This window comes from Salvelinus sp. IW2-2015, linkage group LG11, assembly GCF_002910315.2.
Source record: "Salvelinus sp. IW2-2015 linkage group LG11, ASM291031v2, whole genome shotgun sequence".
In the NCBI taxonomy this organism is placed as follows: domain Eukaryota; kingdom Metazoa; phylum Chordata; class Actinopteri; order Salmoniformes; family Salmonidae; genus Salvelinus; species Salvelinus sp. IW2-2015.
In genome coordinates, this window is record NC_036851.1 from 32,000,412 (window position 1) to 32,014,250 (window position 13,839).

Below are 13,839 nucleotides of genomic sequence, written 5' to 3' on the forward strand. Positions count from 1 at the left end.
TTCATACCCCAACCAGAAGCCATGGATTACAGGCAACATCCGCACTGAGCTAAAGGCTAGAGCTGCCGCTTTCAATGAGCGGGACTCTAACCCGGAAGCCTATAAGAAATCCCYCTATGACCTCCGACGAACCATCAAACAGGCAAAGCGTCAATACAGGACTAAGATCGAATCGTACTACACCGGCTCTAGTCCTCGTGCCCAAGAAAGCGAAGGTAACCTGCCTAAATGACTACCGACCCGTAGCACTCACGTCTGTAGCCATGAAGTGCTTTGAAAGACTGGTCATGCTCACAACAACACCATTATCCCAGAAACTCTAGACCCACTCCAATTTGTATACGGCCCCAACAGATCCACAGATGATGTAATCCCTATTGCACTCAACACTGCCCTTTCCCACCTGAACAAAAGGGCGGCAGGTAGGGGGTGGTGGGTACCCTAGTGGTTAGAGCGTTGGGCCAGTAACCGTACATTGACTCTGTACCTGTACCCTCTTTATATAGAGTCGCTTGTTATTTTACTGCTGCTGTTTAATTATGTTACTTTTATTTTCTATTTTTTACTTAACCAAGCATTGTTGGTTAAGGGCTTGTAAGTAAGCGTTTAACTGTAAGGTCTACACCTGTTGTATTCGGCGCATGTGACAAATACAATTTGATTTGATTAGCCACGAGGTATCCTGGTTCGAGTCCAGGCTCTGTCGCAGCTGGCCGCGACCGGGAGATCGATGAGGCGGCGCATAATTGGCCCAGCGTCGTCCTGGTTAGGGGAGGGTTTGGCCGGCAGGGATGTTRTTGRCCCATCGCGCACTTGCGACTCCTGTGGTGGGCCGGGCGCAATGTACTCTGATACGGTCGCCAGGTGTACAGTGACACACTTGGTGCGGCTGGCTTCCTGGTTAAGTGGGGATTGTGTCAAGAAGCAGTGCGGCTTGGCTGGGTTATGTTTCGGAGGACGCACGACTCTCGACCTTCGCCTCTCCCGAGTCCGTACGGAAGTTGCAGCGATGGGACAAGACTGTAACTACCAATTGGATACCACGAAATTGGGGAGATAAAGGGGTAAAACAATTAAAAATACTATAAAAATGTCAATTAAAAACAAAATATGAATATCGGATTAATGTGTATATAGCTACTTACGTATACACTGAGTGTACGAAACATTAAGAACACCTGCTCTTTCCATGACAGACTGACCAGGTGAAAGCTATGATCCCTATTGATGTCACTTGTAAAATCTACTTCAATCAGTGTAGATGAGGGGGAGGAGACAGGTTAAACAATTGAGACATGGATTGTGCATGTTCACCATTCTTCAGGTGAATGGGCAAGATAAAAGATTTGCGTGCCTTTGGTAGTAGGTGCCAGGCACACTGGTTTGTGTCAATAACTGCAACGCTGCTGGGTTTTTCACACAACAGTTTCCTGTGTGTATCAAGAATGGTCCACCACCCCAAGGACATCCAGCCATATAACTGGGACGCATTGGAGTCAACATGGGCCAGCATCCCTGTGGAACTCTTTCGACACGCTCCGACCAATTGAGGCTGTTCTGAGGTCGGGGGGGGGGTGCAACTCAATATGAGGAAGGTGCTCTTAATGTTTTGGACACTCATTGTACATTACATTAAGAGTCTCAAAAGATAAATACAGGTATTTTCCAGTATATCAAATAAGCCTTGACCACTCACTTGCGTCGGAACATCTCAGCAAAGATGCAGCCCGTGCTCCAGATGTCCACAGGCGTGGCATAGGTGGACTGGAGCAAGACCTCAGGAGGCCTGTACCACAGAGTCACCACCTGAGAGTCGTGGAGGAGAGAGACGTCAAGGGGGCAGTTGGTAGTATTATGAATGCATATTAATTTTAATGCATGAAAACTGAAATCCGCCATACCCAATTTCTACCAGCATGTCACCTGTGCAATTTGACGCAAAGAAACCTCTAGATCACCTTTACTCCACACAGAGACGCATACAAAGCTCTCCCTTACCATCCATCTGGCCTATCTTCCTGATTCCTGCTTAAAAGCAAAAACTCAAACAGGAAGTACCAGTGACGCGCTCAATACGGAAGTGGTGCGATGAAACGGATGCTAAGCTACAGGACTGTTTCTCTAGCAAAGACTGGAATTTGTTCAGGGATTCATCCTGTTTGTCTATCCTGATTGCCTAGTCACTTTTACCCCTACCTACATGTACAGATTACCACAACTACCTCACCTGCACATTGAATCAGTACTTATACTCTTTGTATATATCCTCGTTATTTTTTGCACACACAAAAATACTGTCTAACTCTGCATTGTTGGGAAAGGGCTCATAAGTAAGCATTTCACCGTAAGTCTACACTGGTTGTATTCGGCACGTGACAAATTCATTTTTTAAATTGAATATTTAAAACATACAATATACTTGTAGTTGTTGAGCGGCTTCACTGCATCACATTAGTCATCTAACAGACTCCCATCCAGAGCGACACACAGAAGCAACCAGGGTCAACGCCCTGCTCAAGGGCACGTCGACAGATCTCCCACAAGGTCAAAAACGGGGACCCGAACCAGCGATCCATCAGCCCAAGCTCCCAAACGCCAGGCCTCCAAGAGCCCCCCGAAAGTTCCCCAAGACATGCCCCGAGAAAAAAAAATGCATTTGATTTGATATGAGTAGGATGAGAGAGAAGTATGAATGCATATGAATATTTATGCCAAGTGTAAAGCATAAGTAAGCATTATGGTGAATGCACAGAGACCCCTTCAATCCTCAACAATAGTGTGTGTCTTCCTACCACAGGAGTGAGGGCCATGTGGTAGCTGTAGATCCTTGCCAGTCCAAAGTCGGCGAGCTTCACCTGACCACGGCTGGTGACCAGGATGTTCTCTGGCTTCAGGTCCCGGTGCACCACGCGGTTCGAGTGGAGGAACGCCAGGCCACACAGCAACTGACGCATCAGGTCCTAACACACACAGGGGGACACATTTAACCTGCGTACCATGCTCGACCGACTCAACGGTCTTACATCACATCCAGCCAGGTAGAATGAGAGGGAAACCTATACTGACTGTACAGCTGGTCCTGTGTGCAAACAGGCCTGGTTAGGGCTGTGGCGGTCATGAAATTCTGTCAGCCGGTGATTGTCAAGCAAATAACTGCCGGTCTCACGGTAACTTGACAGTTAAATAACATAAACACATTTAGCATCTCCTAGCTTCCACGCATAGCGTACCAGCCATTGATGCAGACCTTGGGAACATCTACATTTTAAAAAGTCTAATAAATCCATGTAATATAGCCTACACTATCACAATAAATCCTTTACTTATTTTAGACGGGTCTAAAGAAACATGATATGAAGAAAATATAGTCTATTTCAGAAGAACAGAATAGCATACTCTGAGTTGTCCTTTTTATTTAACTAGGCCCTGATCTGGCTATGCCAATTTTTTTATTTAACTAGGCAAGTCAGTTAAGAACAAATTCTTATTTACAATGACGGCCTAAACCGGCCAAACCCAGACAACGCTGGGCCAATTGTGCGCCACCCTATGGATGGGACTCCCAATCACGGCCGGTTGTGATGCAGCCAGGGTTTGAACCAGGGTGTCTGTAGTGATGCCTCTAGCACMGAGATGCAGTGCCTTAGACCGCTGCGCCACTCGGGAGCCCTATGGCTGTGGGCTACACTAGTTCATTTAGCAGACAAGATTTGCTTAGAATTCTGTGGCATTATTTTATAGTATGAAGAATACAATTGAATATTGCTGAATAAGATAGAAAGGATGTTTTCTCCAAACGATTTCTGAGGGAGTGCCACATGAAGCTATTCTGTGATGAGCAGTTAAGAAACAGGTCCCCCTATATGCTTAATTTAGAGTTATTTATGCAACTTTTGTTGGCTGCATGATGCGACTAATGATGATTTGAAAAAAGTCAAGGCATGAGCTCTGCTTTGTTTCTTGCTCTGCTTTGTTTCCTGATGAAGTGTGTGCAACCTGTGCACACACTTCATCAGTCTCTCATTCACAATTTGAAAAGCACTTGACAATGCCTCGAATTTCCTAGCGGCATCCCCCTAGTGTGGCCGTAATGACCCCTAAAAAAATCCATGCCTTTTGCGACCAGTGGCTGTTGTGCCCTTGGGCTGAATATAATAATTTTTATTCCCTTCTCCCGGCTGAGTGTTCCGAAGCACCTCTCACTCAAATAAATGGCTCTCTCAGATATCTCAATTATAATTAGCCAATGCCCGTCACGTGAWCGGGMTCTTCTCACAGGCATCTATCTCAGCTCCGAAGTAGGCAAGTGAAGACATACATCAGGGATGCAACTACACGCTTCCTTCTTATCAAATTCTGAGATGTTAGAAGAACTGTCCACATTTCCCTTTAGTCAGCCAACAAGAGTAGGCGTAGCCTATGTCAAACCACTAGCCTATGTCAATCTACTAACCCCCATAGTACAAAAGTTGACCTATTCTATTCATCAACTTGTCCTTCTGTGCGAGAAATACATATTCCAAACATAGTCTGGGACAGTTCTGGGATGCAATTGATCCCAAATTAATACTACCACTCACATTAAAAAAAACTTTTCAAAGCAATGAGGCTGATGCAACAGATCAGAACGTTCATCTTAAAATGTTGATAAACTAATAGACTATTTCTTCTTTGCGAACACGGCAGTAGGCTATGTTCCAAAATTCCATCAATTAGCGGGAAAACACCATTATCAAAAGTGATCGCAAATGCGATTATGCATTGAATGCTTTATTATAGAGGTGTATTTTTATGGTAAAAATTTTCTTCACGAAACTTGAAACTCATGTGCTGCTTATGTATGCCAGTTAGATTCAACACTGGTTGTAAAGTAGATTAATGTGCTTAATTTTAAGTAGTTATTTGGCCACTTTAGTTGTGATACAAACCTTATCAAAACATACAGGCCTGCATAGGCTAGGCTACATGAAGTGTGGGACTATGATTTGAAAAAATATTTTTTGATTATGATTTGATTAAATATTGTCTTTACATATACTAAATAATATGTGTGAAATTTGTTTTGATTTAGAATGGACCATTATCATGCACCTGTCTCGAAACAGGGGCAGGGGGAAAAAAAACAAAACATGTCATTTGTACACTTAAATAGTGAATGGAGGACGCTTTTCCTGTGGTTAATTTTCATGCCAGCCAGGTAGGCTATACTCCTGTTTTAAAGCAAAGCAATGTGCTTAATATTAGGAAATTTGAGAAATAAATAAATATTGTAGGCCGAGCCTATAGAAAGCTGATGGGATCCTCCTAATTTTAATAAAGGCCATCAAAACTCATTTCGCACGCATTTCCATAGCCTATAGAAACGTTGCGCAATATGAGCTTATGGGCTCTCAAAGTGTTTGATTAGATTTTCGATTACATGTGCATTGATGTCAGAGTGATTAGAGGGACAATAGAGTGCTGAGTACCAGGCAGTTAGCAAGTTTGGTAGGCTACTAATAACCATCAGCAGCATCAGAGCTTGGAGAAGCCTAGTTAACGTGACTAAACGGTCACGTGGAATTTGACTGCGGTCATGACTCGTGACTGTCGGTAAAATGGTCACTGTAACAGCCCTAGGCCTGGTTCCATTTCAGTCCCTGGCCCCTAGACCCTACCGCTTCGGTAGACCTACCGCTTCGGTAGACTCCATAGTAAAAGCAATGTGGCGGAAGTTCTACTTCAACTATTGGAGGTCTAGTACAGCTATCCAAACGCTTCTGATCACCAAACGCTTCTGATCACCAAACACTGCAGGTGTGTGGAGGCAAAGAGCAGGGACAGTCTTGGTCAACTGACAACAGCCAAAGTAGGTGGAAGATCATGCAAGTGTATAGTTTTGGGTGGACTACCTCTAACATGGTTTACATGACCTAATATGTTATACACTATATATACAAAAGTATGTGGACACCCCTTCAAAATAGTGGATTCCACTATTTCAGCCACACCCGTTYCTGACAGGTGTATAAAATCGAGCACACAACCCTGCAATCTCCATAGACAAACATTGGCAGTAGAATGGCCTTACTGAAAAGCTCAGGGACTTTCAAATTGGCATCATCATAGGATGCCACCTTTCCAACAAGTCAGTTCATCAAATTTCTGCCCAGGTCAACTGTAAGTGCTGTTATTGTAAAGTAGAAACGTCTAGGAGCAACAACGGCTCAGCCGCAAAGTGGAAGGCCACACAAGCTCACCGAACGGGACCACTGAGTGATTAAGTGCGTAGCGCGTAAAAACAAACATATCCTTGGTTGCAACACTTACTACCGAGTTCCAATCCAAACTGCCTCTGGAAGCAATGCCAGTACAATAAATGTTTGTCTGGAGCTTCATGAAATGGGTTTCCATGGCCAAGCAGCCGCACAAAAGCCTAAGGTCACCATGCGCAATGCCAAGTGTCYGCTGGAGTGGTGTAAAGCTCGCCGCCATTGGACTCTGGAGCAGTTGAAACGRGTTCTCTGGAGTGATGAATCACGCTTAACCATCTGGCAGTCRGACGGACGAATCTGGGTTTGGCGGATGCCAGGAGAACGCTACCTGCCCGAATGCATAGTGCCAAATGTAAAGTTTGGTGGAGGAGGAATAATGGTCTGTGTCTGTTTTTCATGGTTRGGGCTAGGCCCCTTAGTTCCAGTAAAGGTAAATCTTAACGCTACAGCATACAATGACATTCTAGARAATTCTGTGCTTCCAACTTTCTAGTTTGGGGAAGGCCCTTTCCTTTTGGTCATGTAGTGTATTTAACATGGTTTTACGGGGACCTAATAGGTTATATTTAACATGGTTTACGGGGAACTGAGGAGGCTTCTTACTTGGATGCTGCTGGAGGGCAGTCCTGGGGCGGGGGCCTTCGCAAGGTAGGTCTTAAGGTCCTGGTCCACGTGCTCAAACACCAGGGTGACTTTAGTCTCCTGATCCGTCCTCAGGGTGGCACACACGTCCATGAGTCTGATGTACACACAAACACAGAACACACACGTCCATGAGCCAGTGTACACATACAGAGTGTGTGAGTGGAATGCACACATCCCTAACTTTCACACTCGTGCTGGGCCATCCACAACACTCAATAGAGAGAAAGCCCATTGTATGTGCTGCTCTCAAGGGATTTAATTTAACCTGCACTACAGTTCAGGTAACATTTCAGCTGCCGTGCCTTCTCAGAGATTAGTCATTATTGTGGAGCAGGTTAAATCCAAGCACCTGACAGCAGCACACATACCATGTGTGGGATCGCTCTTAATACACAGTCAAACAGACAAGTTTATGGTCATTCATCATAATCTGAATGAGAGGCATGCCATGTTGAGTCAGTCGCTAGCTAATAACCTTTATAGAACCTGCTTATCAAAACATACCAGTCAGTCTTTAAGCATTACCCAGTTCTGTGGCTATGTGGGCGGAGGGTTGTAGAGATACAGGTGATCAGGTCAAAACTGAAGTCTCAGGCTACAAGTCACAACAAAACCAACACTGACTGTGTGATTGAGAGCGTTTGTAACTGTGTTAATGTGTTTGTGCATGTTTATCCAATTTGTAAGTCGCTCTGGATAAGAGCGTCTGCTAAATTACTTAAATGTAAAGAGAGGCGGGAGAGGCGAAGGTTGAGAGCCACGCGTCCTTCGAAAAATGACCCCGCCAAGCCACACTGCTTCTTGACACACTGCTCGCTTAACCCAGAAGCCAGCTGCACCAATGTGTTGGAGGAAACACCGTAACGCTTGCAACCGTGCATGCGCCCGGCCCCCCACGAGTCGCTGGAGCGTGATGGGACAAGGACATCCCGGACGGTCATACAAGCAAACCACACAGTCCAAATGTGCACTTCACATTTCCATATTTGAAAAGTCATGTAATTTACAGCATCAACGTTTATGATCGCTTTACAGTATCAACATTTCCGATGTACAYTTACAAGAATGACTTGTCATACCCTGGGTCATCCTGAAATGAATGAACCTGTTAGTCGTATTGTGAAGAAAATTTGCCTCGGGAACCCACACTTGAATGCACTCATGACTCCATTCCATACGTACCAAAATGACAATTTGTTTGTCTGAAGTGCCTTGTGAAACACTAAGATCGTATTTTATAACTTAGCTAGTCATTTTGGCAAGAAGCTTTCAAATGATGCCCAGCTGACCCAGATTGCAAATTATAATAAAACGATTTTGGATTGCGTAAACAGTAATTGTGTGATGGTGGGGACGCAGGACTGTGTTCCAAACAAATTGTGCTTGCCTCAGTTCCTTCATGGCAAAGCTAGGAGAGCTAAAAAAAAWTTWWWWAAAACACCTTATAGTTGAAGGCTCTTTCCTTGAGTCATAAAAGTGCATTGAAATTACTGTGCACAGTTTGGAGAGGTGTGGCCACTTGGAGACACCAGTTAGACCTTTTTCCCTCAAATCCTTAGAATAGTTTTTTCTTATGTTGCACCTACCCCAAAATGTACATGAATCTACTGACTTTTGAAAGCAAGAATATGTAACCAGTATGTGTGTTTATCGGTCTTCATAGGCCTATTAGTGTGTAGGTGTGTTGGTTTTCAGACCTCGAAAGAAGTCTCTCTACATTCCAAATGGGGTTGAGGCTTATACCCAGATCTACACAAAAGTTGCATGGAARGTGAACTCATCTGAAAACTAGACCTCTTTCCTGACCTGAAAACATTTGACAATCTTTGATTTTGGCGTGAACTATTGCTTTAAATAAAGGTTCAATGAATGAATGTGTTCTAACTTGACCACGTTGGGATGGTCAAACTGCTCCAGTCTCTTCAGCAGGGCCACCTCTCTGACTGTGGAGATGGGGAGGCCATCTTGGTCCGTCTGGACGCGAACGCTCTTCAGAGCTACAAACTGGCCGCTCTCCAGGTCCCGAGCTTTGTACACCGTCCCGTACGCACCGCCTCCGATCTCTGCCACCGGCTCGTACTGGACCTCACTGCCCTGGGCCATGGCCTGGCTGGCAGACAGACAGAAAGAGAAAAATAGGTACGGTATGACTACAATGTCCTTCTACAGTAAGACACTGTCCCCTCCCTGCCACGTGCTTTCCAAAATAGAGGTCCACCTGTCTTAGGTCCAGCTCATTACCACCCCAACAACCTTTCACCTTCTAGAGCACTGGACCTCATGAGCTGGGGTAACTTCTGCATTCCAGAGTGGAAGAGGCTGTCAGAAAGATTGTGTGTGTGTTAGTGATGCGCGGGTTGACTCATAACTCGTGGACGGGTTAAGGGTCATTACTGTGTGGCTGACGGGCGGGTGGGTGGCGAGTTGAATAAAGAGAAACAARACCTTAAATCCACAAATGTATAATTCTTGTGCAATTCATATAGGCTACATTGAGGTTATTCTTTCATTATTTTAGGCTATCTGGTATTAGTGCATAAACCTAAACTTTATGGCTTCATTGTAAACACACCAAATTGCCTACACCAAATAATGCTTTTGGGAACGGGCAGAAAAAGTTAACATAAATCCACAGAGGCAAAAAGGTAATTGTCGAAGTTTAACTCAATAAGACAAAAGCTGCAAAAGGAGAGTTGAAAATAAAGAAAAGGGAGTGCCAGAAAAGTAATGTTTAGAAAATATTTATTGAAGTGGTAAAAGAGGATGATAGCAGTGCTGGCTATGTTATGTTTGATGATTGTGAGGCGCTATACAAATTCGACAGTCACAAGACYGGACTTGAAATAGGCCTATGGCATGTCAAAGGAACTGTAGCCTACTGTTTAGATGGGTTAAATGGAAACTGAAATCTGGACACTGACTGTAGGTCTATAACCTCTCACATAGCCTTAATAATAACTCCTGRAGAATTAAGCACTTCTTGCAGTAAAATGATACACAAAATTTGGACTTGGGAACAGGAGTGGAGAATGATGGTTTATTTCTTTCTGCGTCTTCAGAGAATTCAATGCTCAGTTAGATACCATCTGTAGAGGTGCTGTCTTAATTATAAAAGCTGATAGTACTTCAACCACATAAAATATGCATGGACGCCCAACTGAAATCTCATCAAAACACGTAGTTTTCACAGCTTTCTTTTCCCTTACAACKYGTCAAACTGATATTTTGCACAGAAAATCTTTATTGTATTTTCTCCCCAGTCCCTAAATGTCTTTYCTCCGCGAAAGAAGACAGAAAACTTTACAGACGTCAACTAGATTGAAGCATTCATTCTATCGATCTATTCCAGGCTGTYTCACAACCGGCCGTGATTGGGAGTCCCATAGGGCGGCGCACAATTGGCCCAGCGTCGTCTGGATTTGGCCGGTGTAGGCCGTCATTATAAATAACAATTTGTTCTTAACTGACTTGCCTAGTTAAATAAAGATGTTTTTTAAATACAGTATTCTGTTGTGCAAGGGTTTACTAATAAGTATTCTAGGGCAACATATAACATAATGACAAAAGAGAAGCTGTATCTAAATATAGACAAGTTGCACACACTGTCAAAAAATCGTTCTGCCGAATTTGACTGTAACCTACAGTGTATTTTCTATATTTGCGGGTTAGGGTTGTGTGCAGGCTCAGATTTTCACTTGATCACTTATAGTCGGGTGGCTGCAGATGGGTGAACAAACAGCTGACCAGCGCACCACTAGTGTGTGTGTGAGACTGGGTTTGGAATCTGACCTGATATCCAACGAGACAAGAGTTCAGTCAACAAGACATTCCTGTCCTCAACCACACAGCTCAGGCTCCCTGGGTGAGGGTGAGCAAAAAAGACATTCCTGTCCTCAACCACACAGCTCAGGCTCCTGGTGAGGTGAGCAAAAAAACATTCCTGTCCTCAACCACACAGCTCAGGCTCCTGGGTGAGGGTGAGCAAAAAATACATTCCTGTCCTCAACCACACAGCTCAGGCTCCCTGGGTGAGGGTGAGCAAAAAATACATTCCTCGGAGACAGACATACGACTGAATGATGCCACTATCATGACGCTATGTATTCCATACTACCTGCAGAACTAAACTAACTTGTGATCAATAAGTTGGCATACTGTACATTGCCAGTTATGCACAAAGTATCTAAACAAGAAGGAAGTATGCTAAATGCTAGAAGAGCAAGTCACCATATAATTACCGTAAAACAACTAATATGTGGGTGGGTAATAATTTGGGTGTATGCTTTTGTTTAACTTCTGTTGCAAAAAAAGGTAATTCCCTTGTGTGTAGTAAAACGGGGTCCAGTTTCCCAGACAATGATTAAGCCTTGTCCTGGACTAAAACACTATTTCAATAGAGATTCTCCATATATAATGTCTAGGCTTAATCTGGGTCCGGGAAACCAGTCCCAAATGTTTTTACCAAGTTGCCATCCTTAGCTACTCCTAGAGCCAGCAAGTATACAATGGGTAGTCTCCTGGTTGACAGGTGTATATTATCAACAACAGGCCAGGAAGGGACATAACAAATTGGTATTTTTCTATATTTAAAATGGTCCAAAGAATGGTACATCAAATACATCTGAAATATTTCCTAATGTGGCTTTATATTCTACCCAAGAAAACAAAAGGTTGGACAACTTTCATTGTTAATTTACCTATGTCCACATACAATGGTAATAACCATCATGTAATATGTAGTTGTCCTAGTATTTTATCACTAAAATAAACTTCTAAGCATGCAAAATTAGGTAACGTTAGCAAAATATTGGACAGAACTTGTTGCACAAGGCAGGAAAACGAAAGCCCCCCCCCCCCCCGAAAACGTGTGATTCCTCCATYACTCTTTTTTTGTTAATTAAATCAGTAAACACAGAATCGATATGCCACAATAGACGTGCCAAAAAAATATTGGATGTTAAATCACGGTTCCACACTTCTCTTTGGCATGGCAAACATTTGTAGAGGCAATAGGAAATCCATACACCAAGTTGTGCAGAACTTGTGTGGTCAGGCCTATGATCTGACACTAGTGCCCCCAAACTAGCAGGAATACATTGCAACTAGCGACATCTGGTTTTTAAACGTATTTACAAGATGATGTGAACAGTATTTTAACTAAATTGGATCTAATATGCTACTTACCACGTTTCTTGATGTTTTCGTTAACTGGCTATACTGCTACATTTAGTGCATGAACGAAAACATGTTTTTCACTTGGTTCTTTAGTATCAAACCACATTCGAGGTAGGTCGCACATAGARTTCACACTAAACTTGCGGATGTCTTCGATCAAATCCTTCGATTTAACTTCGGCCTTACTTCACTTTTCTTAAAACTGGCAAATCACTTGGTAGTGGAGGCGCTTCCTGTCCGCTTACAAGGCGGAGCCAAAAATCTATTTACCTCCCTAAAATAATCATGACAGCTTTGCAACATATAACTTAGCCACCCACTAAGTAGTTCTGTAGTATGATACATCTGCCAATTAGCCTACATGTTCAAATGTTTATAAACGTTATGAGTGAGTGAACAGTGCAGTGAGTGAATCTTTAATAAATACTGAATTCTATGACATGCTAATTATTGTACTTTTTTTCTCATGTATAACATTATCTGGTTTATTTCCTCCATAGACAACTTACACTAGAAACATTGAAGAAGAGTTTGTGACTCAGGTCTGCCCCSGCGCGCGCAGAGCTCCGTGAGTGATGAATGAGGACCGCGCACCAAACCCCTCCCAGCTCTTTATCGCGCTGCTATTGGCGGAGAACTGCTGTTGCTAGGCTCATCTACTACTCTGGTTTGCTGTGAGAGCCCAAACCCCCATGCATTCCAAAGGAAGTATTCAGAATGAGTGATTCAACTGAAATGATTCTGTATATTCATTTGGTTAGTGCTCTCCGTGATCTTGGGATGTCCATACCCTAACCTTAACCCCTATTCTTACCCTAACCCTATCTGTTTATTTGATTTTATTTGGATAACCATTAGCTTTTGCAAAGCTACTCAGCTACTCATCCTAGGGTCCACAAAAAAACACAAAACATGACAAGTAACAGAACACGGATAGACAAGGACAGTCATTTAAATTTAAAATACAACGATATACAAACAATACAACAATAAAAAAGAATACAAACAATACAACAACAAAAATTATGTGTGTGTGTGTGTGTGTGTGTGTGTGCCTGTGTTTGTGTATCCTGCCATTCCATGAGATGTTATTGAATCCGTTTTTTAAAGGTCATTTTTCTGTTTGCGTGAGTAATTGGAGATGGAAGGGAGTTCCATGCAATCATGGCTCTGTATAATACTGTGCGTTGCCGTGAATTCGTTTTGGACTTGGGGACTGTGAAGAGAGACCCCTGGTGGCATGTCTTGTGGGGTATGTATGGGTGTCTGAGTTGAATGTTGCTTGATTATGCAGACAATCTGGAATTTTCATCACAATAATATTTCTCATAAAAACTAGAAGAGAAGCAGTTAATCTCTCGTCGACCTGACTGGCATGCATGTTGTTGATTTCAGTTCTGTATGTGCAGTTAAGGGCAAGGCGTGCTGCTCTGTTTTGAGCCAGCTGCAGCTTTGCTAGGTCTTTCTTTGCTGCAGTTGACCATATTACAGGACAGTAATCAAGATGGGAGAAGACCAGAGTCTGAACAACTAGTACAGGTGATTTCTGTCAAAATCGCAGAACATCTTTTTATAACAGACATACCCCTCTCCATCTTCACAACAACTGTGTCAATATAKCTTGCCCATGATAATTGACCATCCAATGTTATACCTAGGAGTTTAGCTTCCTCAACTTGCTCAATCGTCACACCCTTTATGCACAACTCCAATTGAGGTTTAGGTCTTAGAGAATGTTTTGAACCAAATACAATGCTTTTAGTTT

The 13,839-nt window shown here is 43.2% G+C and overlaps 1 protein-coding gene across 1 annotated transcript; it reads right to left on the bottom strand.

The window, feature by feature from the left end:
* Window positions 1-1,631: 1,631 nt before the first annotated feature.
* Window positions 1,632-12,309, bottom strand: LOC111970190 (cyclin-dependent kinase 4). Its single transcript, XM_023996777.2, has 5 exons — window positions 12,084-12,309; window positions 8,785-9,009; window positions 6,858-6,993; window positions 2,793-2,960; window positions 1,632-1,806 (listed from the first exon to the last, which is right to left on the bottom strand). Exons 2-5 carry the CDS (start codon window positions 9,000-9,002, stop codon window positions 1,693-1,695), a joined length of 636 nt encoding a protein of 211 aa, XP_023852545.1. The 5' UTR covers window positions 9,003-9,009; window positions 12,084-12,309; the 3' UTR covers window positions 1,632-1,692.
* Between the last annotated feature and the right edge of the window lie 1,530 nt (window positions 12,310-13,839).

Excerpts from the sequence above, each read along its gene's own strand:
- LOC111970190 (XM_023996777.2), bottom strand. The coding sequence starts at position 9,002 with ATGGCCCAGGGCAGTGAGGTCCAGTACGAGCCGGTGGCAGAGATCGGA. Across the intron at positions 6,994-8,784 it reads GACCATCCCAACGTGGTCAA|ACTCATGGACGTGTGTGCCA; the intron begins GTTAGAACACAT and ends TGTGTACATCAG. Across the intron at positions 1,807-2,792 it reads ACATGGCCCTCACTCCTGTG|GTGGTGACTCTGTGGTACAG; the intron begins GTAGGAAGACAC and ends CACGACTCTCAG.